At 46.8% G+C, this 17,600-nt stretch overlaps 1 protein-coding gene across 1 annotated transcript in view; it reads left to right on the top strand.

The window, feature by feature from the left end:
• The first annotated feature begins 5,557 nt into the window (after positions 1 to 5,557).
• UBE2F (ubiquitin conjugating enzyme E2 F (putative)) overlaps positions 5,558 to 17,600 on the top strand; it is a 60,868-nt gene continuing 48,825 nt past the window's right edge. The window contains exons 1-4 of the mRNA XM_082763585.1: positions 5,558 to 5,662; positions 7,603 to 7,736; positions 12,315 to 12,344; positions 15,009 to 15,074. Of these exons, the coding sequence (XP_082619711.1) occupies positions 7,619 to 7,736; positions 12,315 to 12,344; positions 15,009 to 15,074 (214 nt within the window). The 5' untranslated portion in view covers positions 5,558 to 5,662; positions 7,603 to 7,618. The remainder of the gene's footprint in view (positions 5,663 to 7,602; positions 7,737 to 12,314; positions 12,345 to 15,008; positions 15,075 to 17,600) is intronic.

A 17,600-nucleotide genomic window follows, 5' to 3' on the forward strand; every position in this document is an offset into this window, starting at 1 on the left:
CAAACGCTGCAGCTGCTTGTGCCTCCTGCTGCTGCCTGGGCAGGGCTTTTGTTTCAATCTCTTTTGTTCCTGAAAGAGATCAAGATAGAGGATTACAGATCGAGTTCTCTAACTGCAGCACTGTAACGATAGCTCAAGCCGCTCTGTTTAAAGCAAAACAAAAACCTTAATCACTAGTGAGCTCCTTGCTTACTAATACGCTAGCTGCTGGTGCTCTCGATGTTGTAACTCCTCCTCCTGCTTCATTTCACTGCATTTCATAATTCAGAATAACAGCTCCCATCTCTCAGAAATCACACTGGGACCAGGAATCGTTTAGTCACGGGCTTGGGGATTCAAGGAAACCCAATTGCTTTCAATCTGCTTTGACATGAAAGATCATTTGACAAAAAACCTTCACCTTTTTGTGCGGATGACTTGCAGCTACCTGAGAGGCTGTTGTTTGGTTTTTGTTTTTTCTTTTTTTCCCAGTGCTTTGCACCAGAAGAACAGGCTGAGAGGTGGCTGCTGACAGCTGCTGGGACTCGAGGCTGCTGTGTGAGCTAGTAACGATTGCCTTCCTTGCTTCCTTTGCACTCCAGAAGTTTCTTTTTGGGCATTACCTTTGCTGCCACAACCCAGCCCCATTTCCTCGCCTTGGCTGCAGCCAAGCCCTCTGCCTGTTTCGGATAAACAGCCTGAAGCTGTCAGGGTCGGCACTGATGGACTGGACAGACAAAGGTAATGACCTCTGAGAAGGAATGAATGAGAAATATTGATGGAGAAAAGCTTCACTGAAAAAAAATGAAGATGAAAAGGCAAATAATAAAAAGCCAGGAGGAAGAAAGGTTCTTTCTTTTGTCCTGGGGCTGCAGGCAAAACGTGGCCTTGTAATCAGAGCATCACCCCAGTGTTTCGTTCCCTGGTTTTAGCAGTGCTCCGAGGAAGCAGCAGCTAAACTCCAGGTCACTGCCGTGCCTGATAGGTATCAGCAGAGAAACATTGATTTAATCAGAGGCTTGCAAGGTTGTTTGTTATAAAATACACACCAAATCCCAGCTGCTCATCAGGAGACACAGCCTACGGGGCCGTTTTCCCCTGTTCTTGGCGTGTTTCTTCCCCGGTGCTCTGCTCACAAACCACTCACGGTGACTTTAGGGGCTGGCTTCCCATTAGGTGACACTGCAAGAACTCCTAAAACCCCTTTTTAATGCGACTTCATTAAAGCGGCGTGTGGAAAAACGCTCTGACGTTGCCGTTGTGACCACAATTACATTACAGGGATCTGCTCTTCTTCCAGACGGCTCGCAGTGGATGCGAGCTGAAGGGTGCGGGAGGCAAAGCCCTGCATGTGGCCACCACCCCAGGTGCCTCACATCAGAAAGATGCACTTTTTCTTAGCTATCTAGCCCCAGATTAGCAGTTGCAATAGCGTGAGGGCCCATTGCTACAGCTCCTGTCGCACAGCATCCTCTCCGATGCTCCACAGCCACTTTTGGGGGCGGTGTGAGAGGTCAGCCTCTCATGATCTCATATGAAAGTGCGATGCTCGTGTTTGAGAGACGGAGGGGGAAAAGACAGCAGGGTTAAACCCAAAGAAGCAAACGAGGTAGAAAGCAAAGACATGGGGAGCGCTTTTCCTGCCACACCAGGGATTTCTGTGCTGCATGCTCCCTGGCTTCCTTCCCTCTTTAACCACTGCAGATGGTGCGATGGTACCACGATGCTTTCATCTCCCTCCTTAAAATCAGATGCCCTACCTAAAGAGAGACAAATGAGATGCATCCTTAACCTGCCTCTCCATAAAGGCTTAAAAACATGTGGCCTTTTCTATCAAGGTTTAACCTCTTCTCTTCTGTGGGCAAAATGCGATCCCAGCTCTCCTGGCTTGCAGAGCACTTCTGAGCCTCCTCAAGTGAGCCCAGTGAGGCTGACAAGGCTGTTAGGAGGGAGAACAGCGCACTGCTAATTTGCAGCATATGCAAGGCTAATTGCTCAAGGGAGCAAGAGAGGGAGAAGGCCAAGTTTCTTAATGGTACGTGGGATGTAATCACATCATTGTCATCCTACGTCCCATTGTTTCCCACCCCGCCCTCCCTTCTGACTAAGCAAGCGCCCCAAGGTGTTGGAGAAGAGCATGACATTGTTCCACTTTTACTTTTCTTTTAGGAAAGTTGTCAGTGTTGCACTTTGCCCAGCGATTTTCCACTAGTGAAAGTCCTCGCTCCTCTTTTCTCATTTCTACTCCTTCTCCTTACTTGCTTCTCATTCTTGTAGGGTTCATTTCGGATCACCTCTACCTTTCTGGTGCTTCTTTGCGGCGGGGTCTTCTACTTCACCTTTCAGTAGCTGGAGTGTGTTTGGATAGAGAGCTGGAGTTTATAAAGGAAGAGCACAGAAAAGCTGTGCTTAGGAAAGCCACGAGGATCGCAATTGCCCATCAAGGCAGGAACTGATACCTCTAACAAAACACAGACTTCTCTGCTTCATCCAGCAGAGAGAAGTACGGGTTAAATAAAAGCTTTAAAAAAAAAAAAAAAAAAAAGACCAAAAAGGACAAAAGAAACCATAAATATTCTTACATAGAGGGATAGTTTAAATGCAAGACGTTTGTTTCATCTCTCTAGCTTCAAGAACAGCGGCTGCTGGGCAATGAGAAACCGTCGGCTCATTATCTGAAATCCAGTAAAGGCAGAGTCTTGGTTTTGTGTGACATACCAGGTGGTGTCTGGAACTGCTCAGAATTTTGCTGTGTGGAACATGGAATATTTTCCAGGTTAAAGAAACAGCGATGGGGAAATGAAACATGAATGTTTTCTTACCGTTATTTTCACTAGTCACCAGGTAATAAGTGATGCAGAGATATAAATATAGATCTTACATCATGAAACTGCTTAATAAACTACAATTATTTCCTGAGGTGCTGAACAATTTAAGACTTTTCACCTCTTCAGCAGCTCTGAAAATACCTAGTTTTGATTGCACAAACATGCAAGGTGGAACCCACTGGGAAAGTTTTCACTGGAGCAGTTTGACTGAATCAGCCTTTGAAAATCAAGGTCCTCTACTTGTTGCAGAAAGTATTTCCCAAGATCCTGGCTTCCTCACTCTTGAGTGATTGAGGGATTAGCTTCAGGAGCATCTTTCACTACAATCTTGAGTCTCAGGGATAAAAGGAGGTGAGAGAATGAGGGGAAAAAAAAAAAAAAAAAAAAAAAAAAAAACAGTAAACTGTAAAACACAAAGCAAAAGAAGGAACAAAAATGAGTTTAGAAAATATGCCTTTAGGAAGTGTGTGCATGTGCCACATATCCCTTGTGATGCCTATTTTGTTAATATGACATTAATTTCATTTTTAGCAGACTACCTTTTGTACAGGACCACAGTAAGAACAGGAGACTCTTGCTTCCAGCAAACAGCGCTGCTGCCTTGCAGCCTGCACTGTCTGAAGAAAATGAGTAACCAGGCCATGGCTTCAGATTAATCTGATTTTCAAAGATTTTTCTTCACGCTGCAGTGAATTGGAACTATTAAGTGGTTCCAGAAGGTCACCGAACATCAGATGCTGCGTTCTGCTCATCGCTACTCAGAGGAACTGGTGGAGGGTACAAGGGGACCTGTCACCGTTACAGCCTGTGCCAGACAATATTGGCTCGCCTTTAATTAGTCTTTAGAGGAGGCAGCAGTTTGTTGACAGCACCTTCACGAATTGGCTCATAAAAATATTTTATTAATCCCAGCACAGGTCACGGCCACCAGATATTAACTGAACTGCCGTACTGTGGAAAGGGGGAGGACAGCTGTTGGTACCTGAAGATAAAATAGAAAGGAGGTTTCTTGGCTTTCCTGAAGGAAGCACATTTTGGATTGGCCCTTACACAGCAGCTGAGTTTGGCTGCTTAGTTTGGATGGGGCATCTTAAGGCTTATAAATAATAATAATACTTGTGACTCTGGCCTGCTCGCTGAACTTTGAGCTTTGGTAGTGGGCAGTGCTTTCCACAAGAGAATCAAACCGGCAAAAAAGCAGATGATATCCATCAGTATCTTGAGCCTTCAGACTCGTCTTTTTCAGGATGTTGCCATTACGAGGCAAACATTTAAAAGCCAGGAAATGGCAGTGCTGAGGTTGACTTTGCAGCCTCTGTTTGCGCCAGCAAGCATTATGACAGGATCTGCCATGTAGGACTGAGTCTGCTTCAGAGCATGAAATGGCTTTGGCTTACTGATGCTGAAGGTGCAACTATCCTCAAGCCATCTTATTTCCTGACTGCATTGGAAGTTTGGAAGCAGAATTACGCAGAGGCATTTCTACGCACCCACTGCCAGGCACCGCCAGGGAGGAGGCAGACCAGGCAGCCTCCTGCATCTCTGCCGCTACGCCACGAGCTCATTTTGTGTCTGTTTGTGCTTGGGTTCACCTGCAATCAGAAAAACAAACTGAGGTGTAGCTTTCTAGATATCTTTTTAGATTATTTTCCCCTTAAAGTTGGCAGTTTTTAAACATCCCAGGTGGTACGTGTGGAACAGCTATGGAGATGGGTAGGAAAGGGACTGCTATCTTCATGGTCTCTAACCACTGTCAACATATATTCACGTTTTGGTGGGATTTTATTCACTCTTGCTTTCTACCTTGCTGAAGACAGAGAGCAGCGGGCAGTTTTTTCTAAACACTTTCTTCATTTTTCATCTGCAGATTTTTTCTGTCTAAAAACAAATAATTTTTTTTAACAATCTTTTCCAATAACCTTGTGAAAGGGTTAAGACACTATAAGGTTTCTAAGTTGTGGCTCTCCACTGGATTAACTAGATTTGACTGAGCTAAATTCTTTTCTTGTTTGTTTGTTTGGCTTTTTTTTTTTTTTTTTTTTCTTCAGTTAAGGAGAAGCAGTATTATTCCTGTGATGTTTAGAAAGTAATAAGTATTTTAATAGCAGCCTGCCAATCCTTCCTTGTGTCTGGTCTCTGGCTTTATCAAACCTTTTAACCCGGAGGCTTCTCTAATTGCTTCATTTTGGTTCCCCTATTCATTGCATGCTACGGGATGGAAGAAGAATTCAGCGTTATGCGTGTAGTTAAGTTTTATGGGTCACAGCCTGATCAGGGATGATTGTGCAGGTTTCTAAGGATTGCGGTGGTGAAATTAGCCCAGACTCAGGATACTAAATAGTCACTTTCACTCAGAAACAGAGGCTCGGGCTGGGAATGAGGGGATGTTTGTGCTCAGAAAGATAAATGTCAGGCGCTGGGACGGGTTGCCCAGGGAGGTGGTGGCGTCACTGTCCCTGGGGGTGTTCAAGGAGAGGCTGGACGTGGTGCTTGGGGACACGGTTTGGTGGGTGATGGTGGTGGTAGGGGATAGTTGGACCAGCTGATTTGGGAGATTTCTTCCGACATTGCCAATTCCGTGACTTTAATGACACAATTTAACCAACACCGCGGCCCCCTCCCAACCCCACAAAATGGCGGCGGCCATTTGCCACCACACCACATCTCGCGAGATCTCAGCGGCGGGCGGGGCGGCGGGGAGAAGGGGGGGCGGAGGCACCGCGGGGCCCCGCCCATTTCCGGCGCGGCGGGCGGGCGGGCGGCTGCGGGAGGAGGAGGAGCCGCCGCCGCCCCTGCCCCGGGCCGGCCCCGGGGCTGGCCTTGGCCCCGCAGCCGGGCCCTGACGCGGCGCTCAGGTAGGTGCCGGCCGCCCCCCGCCACCCCCGGACCGGACCCGGCCTCGGCAGCCGGCTCCGAGCTGGCCCCGGGCGGCCGCGGCCCGCCAGGCCTCGGGGCCGGGCCTTGCGCTGCCCCCCCCCCCCTCCCCTTTAACCCCCGGTTTCCGCGGGCAGCGCGGCCGCGGGCGCCCTCTGCGCCTTTCCGTGAGGCAGCGGGGGGGAAACTGCCCCAAAACACCGCGTGGGGCACGGGGCTGGGCTGTGCTTAACCTCTGCCTTGAGCCCGGCGCCTGTGCCTGACCTTCCTGTGCACAAAAACCATATATTGTGCCTTATTACACCTTATTGTACCCTATTACACCTTATTGTGCCTTATTGTACCCCATTGTGCCTTATTACACCTTATTATGTTTTGTTATACCCCCCTGTGCCTCACTGTACCCCATTGCACCTCGCCGTGCCCCACCAGCTGCCGCCTGGCTTCGCGCTGCTTCAGGACGCGTTTTCCTTCCCTTCCAGCCCCTGTTAATTATCTCCCTCTGGTTCATCGCCACCTTCCCCACACCCAGCTGTCGCTTCTCTTCCGCCCTACCCCCCCGTCCTTCCAGCAGCGGGGTCCGTTTGGTCTTTGCTTTAACCCCCCCCAGCTTCCCCAAGGGCCTGGAGGAGCAGTGACGAGGCTGGCAGGCCAGGGAGGGTTTTTCTGCTACCTGTTTTCTCCGGGACAGAAGCGGATAAGCGAAGGAAACAACCGCTGTCACAGCCCAGCTGATAAACTTCAGGGCTGGCTCACACGAGTGGAAGAAGCACCCAGAAAAACCTCGCATCGAGCCTTGGCGCTTTTCATTTTGCTCGTCGTCTTCTCAGTGGTTTCCTTCCCTTGCCTGTGTCGTGGTTTGGCTGATTCTGTTCCATGCCATGCAAGCTGGTGTTACGTGAGCATCCTCTTCGTGGCCTGGTGCCTGCTGCGCCGTAACTGTCTGCTCTTCTGTTCCAAGTACTTTGTGTAAAGGCTGCTGACTTTTTACAAGCTTTTTTGCCTTTATTTTGCTCAATTGACGTGTATGACTAAAGGATAAACATTACCCCAATTTCGTGGTGGTAGGGCCTGAAGGGTATTGGTCTTGTTAGCATTATTTTGGCTTTGGCCATGCTGTTAAGGAGAACAAGTTGCCTTCCAGCAGGGGCAGGGTGTCTCAGGGCACAGCAGGTGGAACATTTCCTTTTGACTTGGGCTTTGTGCCCACCTTTGTTGCAAGCTGTTTATCATCACAGTTACCTTCTGATAACTGGTGTACCAAATCTCTCTCCATTTCAGCCACCAAATCTCTGTACGTAATTTCCTCTGCCCTGTGAGGAGCGCTGGGTGTTGCTGCTGTGCACTGCAAAGAAAATCGTGCTCCTTGCAGCCCAGACCCCTTCCCTTCCTTGTGTCCTGCTCAATGACTCAACGCTCGCTTCCCAGCGCCGCGGAGCAGTTCCAGGAACCCCTCCCCTCCCTTCCCGCTGCTCTTTGGCCAGCCAAAAAGTGTTGTCACGAGGGACATGGGCGAGGATGGTCCCAGCGGGGGGATTCTCCCTGTAATGCTTTGGATTCTCTCCACAGCTCTTTTTTTGAAGGGCTGATGTGAAGCCGGGGTGCGCTGTGGAGATGGAGCAGCGAAACGAGATTGTAAACAATGATGAAAGCCTGACCTTTCTCCGGGAAAACTGAACTTCCTCTTGGCCTCACACGCTGCAACTCCCTCAGCATTCATCTCTGAAACAAACCCGCATTCTTCAAACACCCTGCTGCATCCATGGCTCTAACAGCAGCCACTAACTGCGTGCATCTCGGTGTTTGAGTGCAGAGAACATCATCATAGTTGCAGAATGTGGCTGACCGTAGCCTATTTTTGTATTGTTTCCCTTAGTTCTTTGGGTGTTGGTAATCAGCTTTGTTCTGATTTCTGTTCTAGACTGAAGGCAGCAGTAATGCTAACGCTGGCAAGCAAGCTGAAGCGGGATGATGGTGTCAGAGGACCCCGTACGTCCAGCCCAGCTTCTGACTCGACTCGGAGGGTGTCTGTTCGAGACAAACTGCTGGTTAAAGGTGAAAGGAGCTTACACTGAAATGTCGTGGGTTTACAGCTTACAGGGCTCCAACAGTAAATCTGGGGTAAAATGATTTCCAGAAGTATTCTTAAAGCTGTTTGTGACTTGCTTTGTGATTTTGGGTGCAGGGTATAGACATGCATACATTGAACCTCTAATGGTGCCCTGCCTGCAGGACAGTGATTTTCTTTGGGTAATGCACAGCCTAAAAACCTTCCCCCTTATGCTGTTGAAAAATTAATCCATCATTGGGAACTGTACAGTGTCACGTTATGATAAAATGTTGGCCCAGAAGTGTTGCTAGATATATAGGAGAAGAGGATCAGATTTGACTTGATAGGAAGGTATTTTTTGAGCAAAAACCGTAACAACTGCCTGGGAGAGGAAAGTAAATCCTAAAACCAGCACCAGTGTTCTGCTAGTCATTAATGGTGTAAGATAAGAGTCAATAAACTTTAAAAAGTGTTAGAAAAACAAACTCCTACACAGAAAGATTTTTCTTAGGCGTGGAGTCTGGAAGTAGGGTAAGAAGTAGAGAATGGAGGGGAAAAAACAAAGCTACTTTTTGTAGAACTGAGTTGCTCCTGTGGGTTGCTCAAATTTTCTCTCTCTGCGTTGCTCCTGTGACAAGGAGTTTCAATTCACTTTAAATTCTGATTAACTCTAGTGAAGAGCTTGCTTTAGACTTCCAGTTTGGGGTTGTATCTGGACCAGTGAGGTTCCTTTCACTTCAGAACTTCAGGTGGCTGTGATAGATTTGCAAGGAAGCTGGTGGGAGCCTGGCAGAGTAGTGGTAAGGAGAGGCTGTTGGTGATGTTTGGATGGGCTGCAGGTATCAGATGTCAGCTCCAGAAAGGGTGAAAGGCCAAGCTCTGTCTCCTGGCAGCTGGGAATTAAAAGCTGTGAATTAAATAGCATTCCTGGATCCTTTCTGGCCTCACATTGGGCCAGAGCTTATGAGCCAACAGGAGAGCAGCAGGCACTGGGTCTGTGCAGCACTCACCCAGCAGCTGACACGCGGTGGGCTGCCTTGGAAGTGTAGCTGAGGGTGATTTTGGAGCAGCACCCTAAAACCCACCTCGCTCCGGGAGCTGGTGGTATGGGCTGAGGTCTGATAGCTGCCTGCTTGGTGACACTGCCCTGTGGAGAGATGTTTTCCTCTTCCCAGTCCGTGCAAAGCTGGTGAGTGTCTCGTCAGCCCTGCAGGCAGGTGTCTGAGGGTATCACCCACGCACAGGACCTTTTATCTGGGGGTAAGGACAGCCGTGTCGGTGCTGACAGGGAGCACAGTCTGGGAAAGTGTTGCGGGATCCCTCTGAAGGATTCATTTGTCACGCCGATAACCCCGCGGTGCTCGCTGTGTCGTGTACACGGGCTGGTAAACACAGCAGTGGCATTTGGAGTCGGGGTTAGATGGCCTCGACCTCCGCTGCTGATAAACGTAGGCGGTGCTTTCACACTGAAAAACCGAGTGCGGCCAGCTGCACCTGCCTGCCAGCTGTGATCAGCCGTGGCTCAGGGTGCTGTGCTGTTGGGGTTATGCCAGGGGCACGGTCTGGAGGAAGAATCCCTGTCCCTAAAGTTTTGTGAAGGGAAGTCGTTCAGAGACAGCTGGATCTTCCCTTGCAGCTGCTTTTTCCCTGGGGTGATGAAGTCGTGGTTTGGAAGCAGGCTGTCCCCTGGTGATCATCCCTGCAAAATACCAGAGCATGTTTAGGTTCTGTGACGTTAATGTTATCTAATCAACACGGCTACTAAATTGGATCAAAAACAAAGGGCATGTCAGCAGCAGCCCTGTGTCTGCTTCTTGATCACAAAGGCTGTCACTCAAACTGCTTTTGTTTTTTGTTGCTCTGCATCTAAGCAGCATCTGGTTTTATCTCACCACTGCTGCTTAGCTTGATTGCAAGTGACAGCTTGAGCTAACTTAATTTCTAAGAAAGCAAGCTAGCGTGCTTTATTCCTCCGTCTTCAGCACGTCTGGGTTTGCAACCAGATTCAGGCAGCCTGAACGTGTCAGGTGTGTACGAGCCTGAAAGAAACCAAGTGGGAAACTGGCCTCAAAAATGAGGTAGATGTGCACTGTAAATGAAAATTAGGAGAATCCCTAGATTGGCTTTTTTCAAGCCTTCAGGTACAGTACTATCCCTTGGCACAGTAGTAGGCGAGGAAAATAGAGAGATGAGAATAAAATTGTACTTCTGAGAATAAAAAGACCTTTCTTCATTAGCACTCCTGAGATAATCTCAGGCGTTGTTTTGAAAATCTGGCATTAACTTCTGCACGTTGTGTGACCTCAGTCACGCAAGTTTTTCTTTATCAGTGATGCTTTTATGCCCCCCAAAGAGACATCCCTTATTTTGGGAGAAAACAGTGGAAAGCTCCTTGGTAAATGAGCAACGTATTTGTTGAAGGGGAAACCAGTTCACAAGCAAATGCTTGCAGGGTACCTGTGATAGTGTAGAACCAACAGGGCACCTGAAGCCTTACAGAGTGAGAGCTTTCTAACCCCAGTGGCTTGCTGTAGGTACGGGTGTCAGGTTGGTGAGTTCAATAACAGAACACACAGAAGCTAAGCGTGGGGTTTGGTAGTGTCTTGTTTAAGAACCAACATCTGGAATGACATGGAGAAGAAAGAGTAAGAAGATATGTTCATCGAGAACCTGTTGGTTTCAGGCAGGTTGTTTGCCTTCTCACCCCGATCCGTACAGCTGCACGGGTCAGAGGAGCTCGGTGTGGAAAGCTGTGAGACAGGTGAGGATTAGGGGGCAAACAGCATTTTACTGCTGGGAGCAATGCTTAGAGAATTGAGATTTTGTTAGAGCTCCAAAGTGTTTATCTTCATCTCTCACAGCCTTAAAGATGCACACTACACAGGAGAGGGGATTCTGGGACAAAACCAGGAGAAATAAGTGCTGCAGTGGATGTGAAAGCTAATTTCAGTCGAGGAAGCAACACTTTTTCTGTGCACTTAAAGTGCAGCGGGAAGCAGATGTTTGAGTTGTGGCGGGGCGAGTAGACAAAGCACCGTGTGTCGTGCTGAGCTGGGGACAGGGAGCAGAGCAACTCGACGACAGTTTGTGCCTGACTGGATATAACCTGCACGCGGGTCTGTCGTAAAGCATATGCCTGCACACATGCCAGTGTGTGTGTTCCTATTTCTGGCCCGAGAATTGCCGTGGCTAGGGAGAATTATTGTTTGTGAAATCGGTTATAAATAGCTCCGGCTGCTTGTGCTGAGCTTTCTCCCGTTCTGCAGAGTTCCTCGAGCTGTTCCGGGGATGTCAGCGGTGTGCAGTCAGCTCTGTTAAGCCTGTGGTGGGCTGGAGTTCAGCCCCTGCCTTTTGGTGTAGCCTCTGGAGCTGTTAAACCATTCCACGTTGGTATTTGAGGGGTGCACACAGGAAACCTTTTGGTTCTTCAGCGTCCAAGCTGCAACCTGTCTGTGCCAGGGAGGAAAGCCAGCGGGGAGACAGTGAGTTACTGGTTCCAGGCAGTGCACGCAGGATGCTGCAAATACACAGTCCTTGGGCTGCTGCAGCAGTTGGACACTATCCTTGTTGGTAGGTTGTGTTTCAGATTGCTCCAAATGTTCAGCGTTCTTCCATCCTGCTCTCCTGTATGCAGGTGTTTTGGGCAGTGCCTGAATTGGGGGCCTTTTGTCCTTTTTTTTTCAGTGGAGACTGGGATTTTAAAGAATGCAATGGTGATTTTTTTATGTGAAACACGTAAGTCAAATAAGCATCGTGCTTGCTGCAGCGTCCAGGCAGGTTTGGGATGCACAGATACAAGGAGAGTGCTGGGGAATTAGTGAGCTGTTAATTGTGTTGAGATCAGTTTGGATTCTGTGCCAAAAAACCTCCCCATATCTGAAGCTTAATCATAATTTGCTTTAGATGTATATTTTTCAGAGCTGGTGTTCAGATCTCATACACGTTGTCAGCCCACATTAATAGCTGGTGGCTGTGCAGGCTAGAAAGTGAAGTGAGAAATCAAGCAAGGGAAAAGAAAACCTACAGGAAATGCAGATACACACTTGATTAGGTTTCCTAGAACTTGAAAAGTAAAGGGGTGAGGTAGCTTCCTGTATCTTCCTGTAAAAGGTACAAGCAGCTGTCAGTAAGGCTTTGGTGTAAAGTAAAGACGAGGGAGGAAGCAGCAGGTCTCCCAAAGAGGGCAGTGTGGGGAGAGAAGGGTTTAGGGACAAAGGCTGTGGCACCGTGCTTGGAGGCATCCCCCAGAAGGTGATGTAGACGAGCTGGGAGGTTTGGACGGTGCCAGCTTTTGAAATGCCAGTGCTGTGTGCAGCAGAAGCCTGGCGCTCGGCTCTTGGCAGAGCTGGACCCTCTCATCACACCAGGGCGCGCTTGCCTTCCTCCGTGGGGCAGGGGAGCAGCTTCAGTAATGAATTGTGTGGCTGAAAGAGAAATTTCAAGGTAAATCTTCAGCGAGGCTTAATTATATTCTAAGTGAAAATTGATTTACGGCGTGGCTTAAATTACATCTGCCAATTTGGGCTTCAAGTGTGGTGTTATGCTTGCGTAAATAACAGTGTTTTGTTTTTTTCTTTCAACAGAGGTTGCAGAACTTGAAGCTAATTTACCTTGTAAGTATAGCATTTCATGGCACGTGTTTTCAGGGGGAAAGGACCGTTCGTCTGACTGTTTGGACTGAAGTATGAATGCTGCTGATGGATTGGTTAACTGGAGGGCAAGCTGTGCAAAACTCTGCCAGCCCCAGGTTATCGTTGTTGGAGTCGTGGGGCCTTGCTGGTGCCCTTTGGAAGGGGATCCCATTGATCCTATTGCTCCTCTGGTTACCTTACAGAACCTGACTGCTGGTGGAGTGCGAGCTTCCTTGTCACAAAACCCCAAAGTTACCTGGAGCTGAAGAGTACACTCGCTGCCTTGTTGCTGTTTCTCCTCTGTTCTTTATTTAAAAACTTGAAATGCTGATTTAGAGGCAGGGCAAATAGCTGAGTTCTCAGGAAGCGTGCTGTCAGCCTGCTGCTTTTTTGTTTCTTATATTACTTATTATGCACACCCTAACCTGGTGTGCTATTTAAGTGGACATAATAATGAAAACTAATGACAAAAGGACCAAGATTCCTGGAAAAGGAGCTTGGGAGCTACCACGTAGCAGGCGTGGAGGCACTTCGAGATCCCATCACTGGCTCTACATAACTTCCCCTGGTGCGTGCTCTTATTTCAGAGCCCAGGAGAGAGCGAGGTGTGAGCTGCTCGCTGCAGCCTCTGAGCTCATGTGCAGGGTGCTGCCGTGCCGTGCAGTCACACTGCCTGCCCATATGCTTATCTCCCCCAAAAATGCAGTGAATGTGCCCTCTGATTACGCTGGCAGGTAACCCGTGATGTTTCCAGTCTTCTCCATCTGAGAAAAGCTTTGGCTGTTTTTTTTTTCCCCCCTCCAGGTTAGACCTCTGAGTGCTTCTTCTGCTGAGCCTCTTCTATTTGCATGCCTCTAAATCAGCTGTCAGGTCTCAAAAATCAGCCTTCTCAGTGTGCAGGCTGCCTGATGGGAGGAATTGAGGGGCGAAAAATACAGACGAGAAGCAGCAAAAAGGGATGGCATGAAGGAGCATTATCTATCTCTTCCTTTCTGTCCGCTCTTCTGTCTTCGAGGCAATTACAGACCTCTTACACAGTAGTTTTAGCTTTTAACTTTTTTGCTTAGACTCCTCTGTGCGATAATAAGGTGTTGAAAAATGTATTTTGGGGTTTGTAGCTATTATGCTGAATGCATTACTAGGGTTTGTGTAAGCTTCTGCTTATTCCTGCAGGCAAATAGGATCTGTAGCTTTGCTGCTATTTATCTTCTTGACGAAGGAAAATAACACAGCCAGCTTGATGGATTCAGAAGCTAAAGGCTGCATAATATGGATAATAATATATCCATGGATATACGTGTCTGCTGCCAGCTTGACATCTTGTCTGTGCCATAACCCAGAAAGGCCAGCTCTGTGCATGAGAGGCAACTACTTTGTGCCATCAAAAGCAAACAAAGGGCTGTTATGCTCCCAATTGCATCTGTTGAACTGAAACTACTGACTAGTTTCCTAACAGCCCCCACAAAACCTCGCAGATGGATGTTTTCACTTCTTTTTTTTACTCGTCCTTCATTCTCATTATTGTCCTTAAATTCCTCTAGCCTGAGAATAAAAACAGTGTTTGTGTTGAACCTTCACAGCCTTTGCTCCGAATGCGTGTGCTTGTTAATAACATTAAAAAAAAAAAAAAAAAAACACAAATATGCAGTAGTTGTACATGCACATCTTGAGGCAGTCTTGGATGCTGCATACGCCTGCAGTATCTGTTTGATTTCCACTCACCTGCCAACTTCTGAACAGTGCAGTAGCTGCAGTCATTCTGCAATCACACTGTCTGGAGCAGTCAGGTCATCAAATCCAAGCAGTTCCTGGCTGATTGTGGAGCCTGGGTAGGAAGAAATGTTGCCTCATGAATTAAAATGTGTACGTTGCCAATGCAGCGTTAATTTGCTAATTAAGCCCTTTTTTAACAGAACATTTCAGTACTGAAATTCATTATAAAAAGCCCTATTGAAACGTAGACTCTTTCTTTCCCCTTGCCCTTTTTATTTTGGTGCAAAAGCCTGAAAAAAACTAATTTTCTTTCTAAGAGCTAATTTTTGAAGGGATAGGGCAGGGATGTGACTGCCTGTTAGGGGTTTGAACCTTGCCTTGGGTGTAGTAAAGCAGGCTGATTGTGGCACCCAGCTGGGGTGAGAAACAACTTTGTTCTACGGGACACCTGATTTGGGATGGTGCTGTCATTTCAGCACGCCTTGTAGTATAAATAAAAATAAATATAAATACTTTGCTAGCATAGGGCTGTGGTTGCAAGACCTCCTGGGAACTGCAGTGTATTATCTATCAGATGTTAAGATGCACAGGTTACTGCTAAAGAATTTGTAAGGAAGAAATGCTGCTTCTGGATGCTGACGTGTAGCATCTGTGCAGAAGGTAATTCTCTTGGTGTTTTCAAGTCCGTGAGACAACGTGGTTTGCTGAAAGGAAATAAACTTCCTCACAGCTCAGAGGAGTGAGGTTCGATTACTGCAGGTGAGCTCCAGCTGTAGGGAGAAGAGGCACTTGAAAAGAAAATGTAGGAAGTCAGGTGACTGGAATGTGGGGATTAATCAGGGTGTGAATTTGGAGGATATGAAAGGTGATATATTTGTCTTCCCACCAATGGAGATACACTTGTCTGATACAAATTGCTCTTTTGCTTCACAGGTACATGTAAAGTGAATTTTCCTGACCCAAACAAGCTTCATTACTTTCAGCTAACTGTAATCCCAGGTAATTTTCTTTTTAAAAAGTTGTTCTTGTTTCTGTGTGTGTTGGTGGTTAGGGACCATAATGCAAAGACTGCTAAAAAATACAATAAACCTTCTAATCAAGGAAAGACTGGCTGTAACACAGTGATTATTTTATAGGGTCAATTGAAAAATTGGGCTGGATTTAGAGTACTAGTTGGTAATAAAAATGCCATTACAATCAAGCAGGCTCAGTAAGTATTCAGGACTTATTTTCTCATTTTGATCAAAAACATTTTTTTTCTGAGCCAATTTCAAGTCATTTTATTAGCTGAGAAAAAAAACTTGGGCTATTTCTAGAGAAATGAATGTTTTACAGCCCTGTTACGTTGCAGATTTATGCTTTTCTAGTGATAACTTGGTTCTGTTGTTGGAAAGGTAGATCACAGGTGTAACACTGCTGGAAAACGTCAAATTATGCATGTCTGAAGATGCTTAACAAGTAGGAGTCTCTTTGTGTTTGAATGTCCGAGTGTGTGGAAATTAGATCTCTTAATATGACTTAAGTATGCTGGAGAGCATCTGCTGGCAGGTTGTTCAGTAAAACAGAGCCTCAGAACCACCTTTTCAGAATTCATCACTTCAGGTGAGTTTCTTAATAGTAACCTGAATTTATGGAGTTAGCTCACGGCTGTTAGGGAGTAGAAAGCTGTGCTTGTGTTCTGTGGGCGAATTTGCATGGGATTTGCATCTCTCTAAACTTCAGGAACACTTTTTGTCTGTTCCCTTTGAGACTCCACAACAATTCAGATGAGGGCACTGACATGTGCTGTACACGGCACGTGTGAGTGAGGTGTGCTGGGATCAGTGCCTCCTTGCCAGCTAATTCTGGTAGATTTTTGTAGCTGTTTATTGACAACAGAACTTGTGTGCAGTGTGATGGTCATTGTGATGTCCTACCTTATGCAATTAATGGTTTACATTTAATAGGGTTGTAGGAATAGCTTTGCTAATCAGCATTTTGGTATCAAGTAAACACTAGATGTCACTGTTGCTTCTTATTACCCCAAATCAACGATCGCTTCCTTGGCAGTAAGAATCCTGGGTTATCTTTTAACATATTAATTCATTGCAACCCCTTTTGGGGATGGAAAAATGAGTAAGGCTGCCCTAGTCTGTATAATGAAAAATAATGCAGGTGCTGTTGTCAAACTTCTAACCCCTCGCTGTATGTAGGAGGTGTATTCACGTGTACTCGGTGAGTGTTAGTCTGTTTGCACCAATTAATTGTCCTTCAGTTTGTGAATGCTTCCTCATTATGATTTGGAAATAAGCTGAATTCATGAATTCATCAGAGCACGAGTCAGGGATGTCTTCAGTATGATGGCTTCTTTGTTAAGGTGTCTAAATACGTAATCATTTGATTTGTTTGCTAACTGCTGTGCAGCAAGATGTTGCAGTCGGGAGGCAGCCCTGGAGTGCAGTGCATGGGTTCTGTGCTGGCTTCATTGCTGAAATGATCCCAGGAATGAGACGATCTTAATTAACATTTTGTTGCTCTAAATATAGCTGCACAGCTGAAGTCTCTGCAGTTGCAGCCTGAGCGAGGTAAACATCTATTTTCAGGTACAGAATCTTGTGATCGGCTGCAACTCAGCACAGCCCCGTCAATGCAGAGCACGACACGGACAAGAAAATCTTTGTAGCTTTCTAATTACTTTTATTATAGAGAAGTTCTTCTTTTTGTTTTTTCTTTAGAGAATGCTAACTCTGTTTTCTCAGGGATAGCAGAGAGGCTGCTAAGTGGTTGTCCTGGAACTTTTCTGGCTCAAGCGGGATAAAACCCTTGTCTGGAGGCAATTATTTTTGTAGTGTCTATGCAGTGCTGCATGAATCTTGACAGTTAGAAGGCAGAGCCAGTTCTCCTCCTGCCTGCAAGTGTCTCTGGCATTGCACTGCCAAATTACTTGTAGGAATCCTGCTCACACACGTGGTTCTGAAGGGAGAGCTTTGCAAATACCTCTGTGGCTCTCCAGTTGCAGAACGAGAGCTGGGCTCAGGGGGTATCTGATGCCTTCTTGCAGTTTTCACGGCTCAGGGCTGCGTAGGAAGCGTGTGGCAGCCGGGTTTGGTAGGCTGCATCGTGAGCTGGTGCTTGCAGGCTCACACCTTTGGGCTCTGAGTTTGCTTATCTGCAGTCAGAAGCTGCATCCTTCCATGGAAGATCTGCTGAAGGCGTGCTGATTGTTCTAAATTCACGCTTTACGCTTACATTTCTTCTTCTGATCAACATTAAAGCCTGAATTCTGTAACTGCACTTTGTAGGGAACCCTACCCCAAGACAGTTTCCCAAAGTTACCGTGAAGATACCAACTGAAGATGTTTGACATTGGAAGTGCCTTCTGCAGTCTGGCCTTATTTTACTGACAGTGTTGCTGGGCGCTTTGTTTTACGCACTCATTTTGAACGTGGCTGGTTATGAAAGGACAATAAAAGAAGCTTCTTTGGGTTTGAATAAGAAAATAAACTAACATCAAGCAGAAATACTTCCAGCTCCTTTGTTCTCCAC

Source organism: Aythya marila (genome assembly GCF_965140915.1).
Source record: "Aythya marila genome assembly, chromosome: 6".
Classification (NCBI taxonomy): domain Eukaryota; kingdom Metazoa; phylum Chordata; class Aves; order Anseriformes; family Anatidae; genus Aythya; species Aythya marila.